This window comes from Protomyctophum parallelum, assembly GCF_964188405.1.
Source record: "Protomyctophum parallelum genome assembly, chromosome: 17".
In the NCBI taxonomy this organism is placed as follows: domain Eukaryota; kingdom Metazoa; phylum Chordata; class Actinopteri; order Myctophiformes; family Myctophidae; genus Protomyctophum; species Protomyctophum parallelum.
In genome coordinates, this window is record NC_139719.1 from 10,847,541 (window position 1) to 10,858,643 (window position 11,103).

General features: G+C 41.0%; 1 protein-coding gene and 1 pseudogene across 2 annotated transcripts; both read right to left on the bottom strand.

The window, feature by feature from the left end:
- Positions 1-513: 513 nt before the first annotated feature.
- On the bottom strand, positions 514-2,948 carry LOC310875175 (peroxiredoxin-like 2A; annotated as a pseudogene). Its single transcript, XR_014571093.1, has 5 exons — positions 2,736-2,948; positions 2,349-2,440; positions 2,068-2,208; positions 1,240-1,404; positions 514-1,053 (listed from the first exon to the last, which is right to left on the bottom strand). The product of XR_014571093.1 is annotated as a peroxiredoxin-like 2A (transcript).
- Positions 2,949-4,691: 1,743 nt separating this feature from the next.
- On the bottom strand, positions 4,692-10,805 carry dydc2 (DPY30 domain containing 2; the record flags this gene model as incomplete). The annotated part of the gene is made up of 10 exons (XM_083787456.1): positions 4,692-4,726; positions 5,149-5,280; positions 5,785-5,940; positions 6,251-6,469; positions 7,186-7,356; positions 7,534-7,680; positions 8,023-8,163; positions 9,141-9,275; positions 9,884-10,033; positions 10,743-10,805. 10 exons carry the CDS (start codon positions 10,803-10,805, stop codon positions 4,712-4,714), a joined length of 1,329 nt encoding a protein of 442 aa, XP_083643582.1. The 3' UTR covers positions 4,692-4,711.
- Between the last annotated feature and the right edge of the window lie 298 nt (positions 10,806-11,103).

Consider the following 11,103-nt stretch of genomic DNA (forward strand, 5'->3'; position numbering starts at 1 on the left):
ATGTACAGTAGGCTACACTCCCAATAAATCTGTAATATGAGCATAGTAGTACAGAATAACATAATAAATCCATCATGGTGGAAAACGTGCGAGGTGGAAATGATCATCCATAATGATCCAAGGAATCTAAGGGGAAACAATTGCGATTTTCTACCATTCAACAGCCGGATGCTGCATTCATGATTTGAGGCATTTTGTTCAATACGGACCTTGGTGTGGTTTACTTTAAGCGCAAACCCTTGGTGTGGGCTTTAAGACACAGGTATCGTCAGTGGTTTATTCCTTAATAAGATTCTCTTTAACGCCGTTACAGTGACAAAAATGCCACAGTGCAAATTTTTATTTTAGTCATACTGTAGTCTTGAATAAAAGGTAATCATATTGTTCAAGTACATTTTGAATTCCAGACATTTACTTGTAATGGAGTATTTCTTCATTGCAGTATACTTTAAGTAAACTAAAGCATTCGAGTACTTTTTACACCACTGGTAATGACTTACACAGAAGACAGACTGCACACAATGACATATTTATTGTTCAATGATCAAGGCCTCTTGGCTCCTGAGAGATCATAACTGCCATGAGTTCACAGAAATAAGAAAAAAAACTTAAAACTGGATGTTAGGGCATCAGGCCTGTCCCATCCAAGTTTAGAGACAGACCATCATTAACACACCCAAATAAAAGCCCCTTACAACACATTCACCCATTAGCAGAATAAGAATCCCAGAATTCCAATGACAGCAATGCCCTAGAAAGTTGAGTGTCTTCTGTACACTACAGATTCAAGTACACAGTTCTTTTAACTTAGTTAAACTTTGTTTTCAAATATGATGCTTTGCATTGTCCCATTAATATTTTTTAAAAGATGCATTAGTCCTCATGATAGGATTATTAAGACCAGGCAATTTTCACTGATGGCGATATTTGCAGAATACATTATCTTCCCTCTATGGGCACAAGTTCCTGTTGCATTCTCCCAACAGCTTTGAAGACATCCTGAATGTTGACCTTATCCCCAAATTCAATTTCCCGATGTTCCAGCAGAACGCCCTGAAGGGGAACAGAATGGAAACAAAAACGTCCAATTACTTTCACATCAATGTGGGGTGCTGGGGCAAGTCACAGACAGAAAGTCATCAATAACACGATACTGACCATTAGCAATTAGTAAACAGAACGGTTCGTCCTTACACAACCGATCAATAATTCACAGGACTAACTGTTCAGATGGCTTACCTGAAGTCCCGGCCCAATGACGAACACCCCACCCAGAACAAAGCCCTCTCCAAACACATTTCCCATGAAGCCATTCTTGAAAGCCCTCAGGCCATTCAGCCACACTCCCACACGGAGTAACGCCAGCAGGCCCATCTTCCGCTCACGGGGCCCATAGAAAGATCTCTACAAGACAGCAGACAAATGAAGGGTTTACAAAATGTATCCCCAAACATCTTGAATCAAAGTAGTGTTATTTTACCAAGCAATATAGTGTTGGGATCAGGATGGCCCCAGACAATGGCCATGACCAGAGGCATCGAGTGTAATTTCTGTTGAATCCATTGGGCCTCAGTAAATTTCGCAACAATGACGGATCATTTATATGCAATATTCAATCAAATGAGTTGTTTGGAATTAGTTTTTGTGCACTGAAAGATGAAAATGCCAAAGTAGCGCTTGCTATCGGGCAACCAATAGTTCCAAACACTACTGCTGTATAATTCCGAACATGCAACTCATATCTGAATGGCCCTGGCCACGACTAGGCAGAGTCTGTGATACTCCAGAGGAAATTATGTTGCCATTAGGTATCCATCTAGCTAGGCAGTCTACGACTAGGCAAGATGGTGTACAAATAATTGTTCAAATAAAAAGCAGGCCTGCCGTAGCTGTGATTTCCAACCCATTTTCATTATTTTTTATGGAGGGACAGACAGTAGGCTGACAGGAAATGGGGAGAGAGATGGGGGGTGACATGCAGTAAAGGCTGTTGGTATCGGGAGTCGAACCCATGCACAGCACGTTGCCAGACTGGATTACCAGCCAAGGCGCCCATTATAAAGTCACCTTCTGATCCAAAAAGATCTCCCCCCTGAAGTAGGCTCTGAAGGTCTGGACCTCTGTGCCAACATCCTCCTTCACCACGGCATACAGAGGGACCCCGAGCTGCTCCAAGTGGGGTTTCAGAGAGGACAGCTCTGCAGCCTCCTGAAGGAATACAAAACAGTTCATAAATTTAGATTAAAAAAAACAATCCATACAGTATCCGCAATTCCGCATCCCATAAAACAAAAGACAGCGGTCATACAAACATTACATAAGCTACAACATAGATAAAGTGTACTTACCTCTCTGCACAAGAATCATCCTGGCCGCCGTACAGCCATAACTACAGCGCCAGAGTTCTCCCACAGAGATTTGGCCTTGAAAGTATTTCCCTCTGACAAGAATTATAGGTTAAAGGGGATTAACCACTTAAGCCTTATGCATTGTATGACAAATAGCCAAATAGCCAATCTACACATGACCTTACAGATACAGTATATAATTTGTATTCTTATTTTGAGAGAGGTTTAGGTTATTTAATTAACATGCATTCTATCCACACACACAAACTCACACAATCTCATATACATTGCAGAGAACATTCATCTTAATTCCAATATGCCTATATACAGAAGCTAGGTAACTACTAAATCTGAATGAACACAGTGAGCTGCAAGAAATGCACTTACCTCCTTTCAAAGTTTTTAGATTGGCCTCTTCTAAATGCTGTAGAGTGGCCTTCAAGGGAGGTGTCAGAAGCATGTTGGTTAAACTATTAAGAAAACTGGCAACATAGAAGCCAACTGCACCCAAGGTGCTGACTAGAACGTCCATCATCCTTTAGTCCTCGAGTCAAATCCACCAAGATGTCGAACAAATTCACAACTTGCCCCCTGAATACATTCTGCTGTAGCTTTGAGAGAAACAATGGATATATGACACGAATCGCTTGGTAAAATACACATGCCCCATTGATTATACACTCAGCTGTGGTCAATCAGAGTGACGCCATCACTGGAAACTTTAAGTCACATGAAGCATTACACACACAGCATTACCCTTTGCCCTCTTTCAGGGACTCATACCGCAGTAGTGTTGCCAGAGTCTATTAGTGGAAAAAGTACTCAACTGTTTTACTTACGCAAAAGTATCAATACTGCAATGTAGAACTACTCCGTTACAAGTTAAAGTCCAGAATTCAAAATGCACTTTGAGTACAAATGTATTGGCATCAACATCCTATTGTACTTAATATACCAAAAGTAAAAGTGCTCATTATGCAGAATGTCTTGTTTGAAATTTTCAAATGGATAAAAATCTTTTGAAAATAGCAGATCTGCATTGTGAGCTTGTAGCTATTTTCAAATGGCTGAAATCTATATAGGGCTGAAGTGGTCAATGTAGGTTTTGTAATAATAACCCAAATCTACAAAGTAACTAGTAACTAAAGTTTTCAAATAATTGTTTTGGAGTAGAAGTACAGAGAGTACAAATACATCAAAACTGTACTTAAGTACAGTACTTACGGGAGCACGGTGGCAGTCAGTACTAGTGCTGTTGCCTCACAGCTAGAAGGTCCTTTGCATGATTCCCCCTGGGGACGCTGTTGGCGTGTTCTCTCCTCCGCGTCATCAGTGCCTGTACTCGGTGGGGTTGGTGAAAGGGACTTTCTGTGTGGAGTTTGCATGTTCTCCCCGTGTCCCCTAGGGTAGGTACCCTCACAAAAAAACATAATATCCTAGTCTCTAAACTACCTCTCCCTGCCCAGCCGGGGCGCCTGATGGAAGGGAACGGAACTGGTTGGACTTGGAATAACGTGGGGGAGTGTAGAGCCCAGGATTACATTAGATAATTGACACTGGTGGAAAAATGGGTTACAAAATTGTGGAATTAAAAAAGAATAAGTATAGAGCAGTATAGTACAATACTTACCGTAAGTAAATGTAGTTACTTTCCACCACTGGCTTTAGATTATTCTTTGTTCAGTAACAGGAGAGATCATCCTGTCTCTCCAGCTCTTTGATGAGGTGACACTTTCAGCCAAAGAGATGACCCATTTTATCAGCTTCATTTTTATAGTGTTCCAGACTTCCAGTTCCAAGTTTGTCTGCTGTCATCATCACTTCCAATTTCACACACATTTAATCTAATAATCTGTATCATGCCTGAGTTCTCTATGCTGATTATTGGATAAAATATCTATCATGACCTGAAAATGCATTTTCCGTTTAATAAAGAGCTGGAGAGTGGAGACTGTATTAAGTTCATTATTGATTAATTTCAAACATATTCACACAAATATAGATCTGACAATCACGCCTGGGCCCAACAGAATTCTTGAAGGTGCCTGATTTAGCTGTCCGAGTCCAGATAGGCCTACAAGACAATGTGCATTGTATAATGTAGGTCATTCCAGAATTGGAGGAGGCATGCAAAACGGACCCTATATTTCTTTTATAATTTAAATCATGTTCAGAAAGAGATAGGCTTAATAAAACTACAGCTCTTCCATCAAAGATAGCCTACACTTACGTATTACACATTTTATTTGTTGTGGGAAGAAAGTCACATACTAATTTAATTTCTGATAATACCTTACTTTAATTATAGATTATTAATTATGTGCAAAACAACATTCTAGCATTGCATCTTCATACTGTACACCTTAATTTTCTTCTTTCTGGAAAAGCAAAACAAGGGCTGGTTAAAAGTCATTCATTCATCATGATGAGTATTGTGTTCTCCAACTGTTCACAGTTGGTGCAGGGTCTAGCTCAGTGGTTCTCAACCTTTTCAGGCCGCGACCCGCAAAATAAGCATATTTGAACTGTACTTAATAATAGCGGTATTAAAAAGGCCTTAAAGGTCCTTAAATCGTAACTTTAGAAATGTGCAGATAATCAGCTGTATGCACTTCTACTGCATGTCGGTTTGTTTACTGCTGATTGTGAAAACAATGTCGCACATTATAAGCAAATCATCTGCGGACCCCCTAAAATCATTTGGGGGCCCCCACCTGGGGGTCCAGACCTGCAGGTGGAGAACCACTGGTCTAGGTGAGAGCTGATTTGTTCATCTGTATGAAGTACTGTGGTCATCTACCTCCTCCATTTCTTCCTCCTTGTCAGTAGTCGTCAGTGGTCCCTCGAATGAAGCTGTCCCATCCGTCAATGTTTCATTCTGGTCCGGTAGAGCATTATCAGTGGCCTTGTTTGTCTGGGGCATGTCTACTTTCTGAGAATGCAGTCAACAAAGTACTTTTTGTTAAGCATGAATCCAATGTGTCCTGCATTACCTGTTACCTATCCAATTCGATCGTGCCTTAATGGCACATAAGGCCTTCACAGAGCGCTTCCACATTTCACGGTCAGCTGCTGCAGTGTACTGCATTACTGTCTCCTTATAAGCCTGATTTATAACTAACAGTGTCCCTCGCTTGAAAAAGAAAGCTGTGTTTTCAAGCTGACAATGAGACTCTGAGAATAAACAAGGCTTTATAGTATTCTGCTGCTGTGTGCACAAGCCGTTGTACTTAGACATGCATGGTTAATCTTTGAGACAAGCACTACTGGCAGGATCAACCAGGTAGGCCTCCTGTTGAAAAAATTGCTACTTATACTAGGGGGCCTAGTACAAACCCCTGGGTGGGGGGGGGGGGCACTCCAGTCAAGTAACTTTTATCTGGGGTTTAAGTGGCTAAAAGGCTCATTACAGAGATTGCTCAGATGTATTTGTCACCTCCTGCTCAGGATTATCTTCCTGGACTTTGTTCTGGATTTCTTCCGCCTCTTTCTGGTTTCCTGGATCAGAGCTGGTTGGCTCCAGAGGCTCATCTTCCTTGGCAACTCCTGTCTTTGTGGTCTCATCAGACCCCATGTTCTCCTCGTGGTGTGTCTGGAATGATTTTAGATAAATCTTTTGAAGAAAAGCTACAGGCTTATTAAAGTGAGAAATTATTTATTTGTGGGAAATGACATCAGATTGAACATCCTCTCCAGGTAGGACCAGCTCCTGCTTACATTAAAGATCTACTTTCCCTATGTCACTTCTCAAAGTACTCAAGCACAATTTATGCATGGGACCTGCTGTTGTTGTGTCATACAAATCTCAAGGGGTATTTTTGGTCTGATCTGTGGAACATTTTTGCATTCTAAATGCATCATTCTCATGATCACACACTCACACCCGATATTAAAATAATCACTTTTTCTTGCTCCTGGTGATGATGAGGGGAATTTGGTTTCTCTACATCCTGTGTGGCTGATACTGATGTGCCTGTGTTTCTCTCTGTCTCTCCAGTCTCCTCTTCCCCAGAGTGAGTCTCATCTGATTTGAGGCCTTCACGTTCATGTTCTCGGCCAGAGGTTGAGTGGTCCACAGGGACGGAAGCAGCAGGTTCAACACTTTCAGGTTTGTTAAGTATCTAGTAAGACATCACACACGTTATGAGTCAATATGACCTCGACTTTATGTCACGGCAAATTGAGTTGCATGATTATAGCTGACTGAAAGTGGCACATCAATAAATTGATGTGTAAATTAAGCGGGTGCATACGTTGGTTAGACATACTAACAGTCCTACAGGCATTGGTTTGACAACACCGTCGTCCATCGCCCCCGACATGTGTGGCCGGTTACAACTATCCCGTGGCTCAAGACATGCGTGGCAGGTTAAAAAACTAACCTGTGGCCTCCCTGTGAGGTTAGGGTTAGGTTAGGGTTTGGGGTAGGGTGTCGGACTAATGCCTGTCAGACTGTTAGTATATGTCGGACCAAACACATGCACCCGTGGGATCCGACTACCATAGATATAGATAGAACATACTGTAGTAGTCTTATCACTGAGTGTGCTATTGTGAACAGTATTAGCAGTATTTCTTGATAAGCAAAAGGGGAATAATATACTCAGTGAAATGATGAGTGTTCATTTATCTGAGAGCGTGTGTAATTTTTACACAAAAAATCTCTGCATGTCTTTAAATGTTCTGATGAATTGAAAATGTAAACAAGTCTTAGTGCTTTTTTCTGGTTTTATCCTCTTAGCCTAATTTGTATTGACCTGTACTTTCATTGAACTGTACCCATTCTACAGACTTTTAATAATCTTTTCAATCAATCAATCAGTTTCGGCAGAATCACCTTCATGTCTTGGTCTCGAGGGTCGGGGGACGGCGTTTTGTGTTTCTCTTGCTGTTCCTCTCGCTCGATTGGCTTGGAATCAGCGGCATCTTGACTGGAAGTTAATACTATGGGATCAGCAAGCTCAGGCTCAGCAGTTTCAGGTCTATCGCCACCACTATCAGTTTTCTGCTGAATAGTGAATGAAATAAAAATTGGTTAATTTACAGTACAATGCTTAAACCTTTCTCTGCAGTATTCCAAAATGGTTTAGTCTCCTTGCAAATCTTTGATGGATACTGGGGTTTGTTTAGCAATATTTTTTTTATTATAGCAAGGTAAGTAGTAAACTCTAAAAACTCTAGTCACCGTCTCGACTATCTCTTGGTCAGTGTTTGACTCTTCCGTTCTTTCACCAGGCATTTCTTCTTTAACTTCTGTGTTGAGGACCTCAGACGGGGCATTGTGAATATTCGCTGGATCCAGCCCAGTGGACCCGGTTGCATTGTCCACAACCTAGAATACACCACATCCTTAAGCATTGGACATCTGTCATTTGATTACCATCCCCACACGGTGCCACACCACCATACTGTTGTACATACACTAGTACAATAGCAAAACCTATATTGTTTGGTGTTGTGAACATTCTGCGAAAATGGCAGATAATAGCAGATCTACAAGCTCACCTGTCACTATGTGACACGTTGTGAGCTTATAGATATTGTCGGCAAACACAATTTGGTGTACAGGGGAAAAAGAGGGGGCCTAGTACTAGTACAAACCCCTGTGGTTAAAAGGCTCATCATCATCACAGAGATTGCTCGGATTTATGCTCAATATGCTGATATTTGTCACCTCCTGCTCAAGATTATCTTCCTGGACTTTGTTCTGGATTTCTTTCTGTCCTGGATCAGAGCTGGTTTGCTCCACCGATCGCAGAGGCTCATCTTCCTTGGCAACTCCCGTCTCTGTGGTATCCTCAGACCCCATGTGGGTCTGGAATGATGTTAAATAAATTGCAGTTCAAGAAAGGCTACAGGCTTTAAAGTGAGGAATTCTTTCTTTGTGGGCAAGATTAATTACATCAGATTGAACATCCTCTCAAGGCAGGCTCCTTCTTACATTAAAGATCTACTGCATCCCTATGCATACACATTGTTCATGCTTTATTTAATCTGTGAAGCACTTTTTGATGTCAGCTCGCGAAAGGTGCTACAGATTGTACAGAAGTAAAGTTACTTGGAGTATGTATATCTAGCTCAGCACTGGTGCTGGATAAATAGTCAGCTTGATATATCAAAAGTGAAACAGTACAACAACACTATTTTGCACAATAAATGTCATGGGACAGCATACTGTTGGACAGATTTGTATTGATTTATCGAGGTGTGCAGTAAATCCAATGTTTGCTCAACATACAATGCAAGGTGTAATTTAGCCCTGGGGAACAAAGCCCAGCTCTGTGAAGATTTTCCTAATCCTATACCATATATATTTTCCTAAACTATCTCAGCTCTTGAAATTTGCTGTGCTCTTTGAATGTGTTAATAATAATAGACATAATATTGTTAAACGGAACTACACTGCATGCCACCAAACTAGTGGAGTTCATTTAACAAAGCTTACATTATGCAAATTGTAAGCATTATGTTGTGGCAGCAATGCCTTCATCACCCTGATGAAGGCAATGCATAGGTGTATTTTTTTATTCTTGCCATGTATTAGCCAGACTATTAAACATAAGTCTTTTGGACTTTTCCACAAGAGTGCCTTAATAATGGTCTCATCCTTTTTGCATCAATGTCACCCAGTTGTAACAAGGAGCACTTGGGATTTTTTACTCTAGCCTTAATTCTCTCTTTTTTCCTACAAATCATGTCTGACCAGCACTGCACTGCAGTAATCATTACCTGATTTTCTGGACTTTTACATTTGGGAGAAGATGGAGGAGAAGTTAAAATCTGTGTCTCTACTTTTGTGGCTGCGTCCATGGCCTCTTTGATCTGCTGCATCTCCTCGTTGTACAGCTTCTGCTGGTGCAAGTACGCCTCTTCTCTGGCTTTGACTTGTTCTTGCTCCAGTACTAATAGTGCCAAGTTGGCCTTTTTCTGAAACGCAAAAAAAAACATTTAAAAAAGTTTTTATTTAATTTGCATACTTTATCACTGATGATCTGGTGTCTGTTTTTGGATCTAGTCTGATGTGTTTTCCGTTGTAACATTTTGTAAAGATTTCTAAATACATTTAAAAATGTGTTGTTACAGTAGGCCTACTGATGTTGATACTGGCTGATTGGCTTCACTTGATCATTTTTCTGTACTTCTGTACTCCACTACAATTATTTGACAGGCACTTTAGTTACTACTACTTACTTTGTAGATTTTGAATATTACAAAACATATACTTCAGCCACATTTCAGCCATTTGAAAATGATCTACATCTACAAGCTCACAACGCTTGTAGATATTTCAAAAGATCTTTATACATTTGAAAACTGGAAATGGGACATTCTGCATAACGAGTAGTACTTTCTACTTTTGATACTATATGTGCATTTTGATGCCAATACTACATTCTACATTGCAGTATTGATAATTTTAAAGTAAAATATGCGATTTACGCTATAGTGTTATTTTTGTGGTGTAACGTTGTTTGTAACCAATATTGTTTGTGTAATGCTGCCCCCATGTGGCAAGAGAACAGAAAATAGCGTACCTTGGTCTGGTATTCAGTGTTTTCATTGTATCTGAGAATCCAATGAGCCAGATATTCAACGGGGTCTTTGGGTCGTAGTTCGGCCACCTCGGCAAGTCCTTCAGTGAGACATTTCCCGAGATGCATTTTTAAGTACGCTGAGTCCATCTTCTGTATTATACAAATAATTTAGCACACGTACACGCGAAATGCAAAGTTTTACAAGCACTTGTAAAGATATAAACAGTGTCCTCAAGCTCAAAGCATAGGAAGTTAGGAACCTAAAACAGATGACCAGCAATAAAAACCTCTTTCGTTGAGCGCCTGGCCCTGATCCTGATGTGTTGTGTTTCTATGACAACGGTGCAACGTTCATTAAAGGTTCCACTTACCCTCATACGAATAAATAGTTCCGCCTTAAATTAAATGCACACGGACACACGCACACACACACACACACACACACACACACACACACACACACACACACACACGCACACACACGCACACACACGTACACACACGTACACGCACAAACTTATGAATATGATAAGCGAGACGCGAGAGTAAAACATAAGTGACATTCCCACTCTTATTGATGGTGGGTGGGACTCGTGGGAGAGAGAGGTTTGACCCTTAGAGTATATAGGTTTGACCAGGTTGACCACGCAAAAAGGGTGAAATGCTTGAGCAGGAGGCAGCGCAGGAGAAATGGTCAAATTAAAGGAATCTCCTGCAAAACGCAGGAAGGTTGGCACAACTTGGCAGTTATGCTCCCGATTACAACATGGCTTGTACAGATAGCTCAAGGAGGCGCCATGGGGTCCCGAGGACCCCGGTCCGCCACTTTGAGAACCACACAAGTTGTTTCAAGGAATACCGAACGAGCAGCACGGGAGGAGGAGCTGGTGCAACAGCTGGCTCTCTTTAGGTAGCCCACCATGTCCCATAGGCCGAATGGACAGTGGGTTTAATTGGTTATTTGGAAAGTGGTTTAGGTTATTTTATTAGTTGTTTATTAGGCAACATCAAATATAGGCTGATTCAAAATGTACCAATATGCTATGTTTTCAGGTAATGAACCGATGGAGATCATAGATCACCTCACTGACTGACCTGTAGTTAGTTTGTTGCTTGACAACGAACTAGCCAATCACGGAGTGCGCGTACCTCCGGGCAATGGGATCTAGACGCTATCTTTTTTTTCTTTTTTCTTTAAATAATACTGTAGTAAAGAAGAC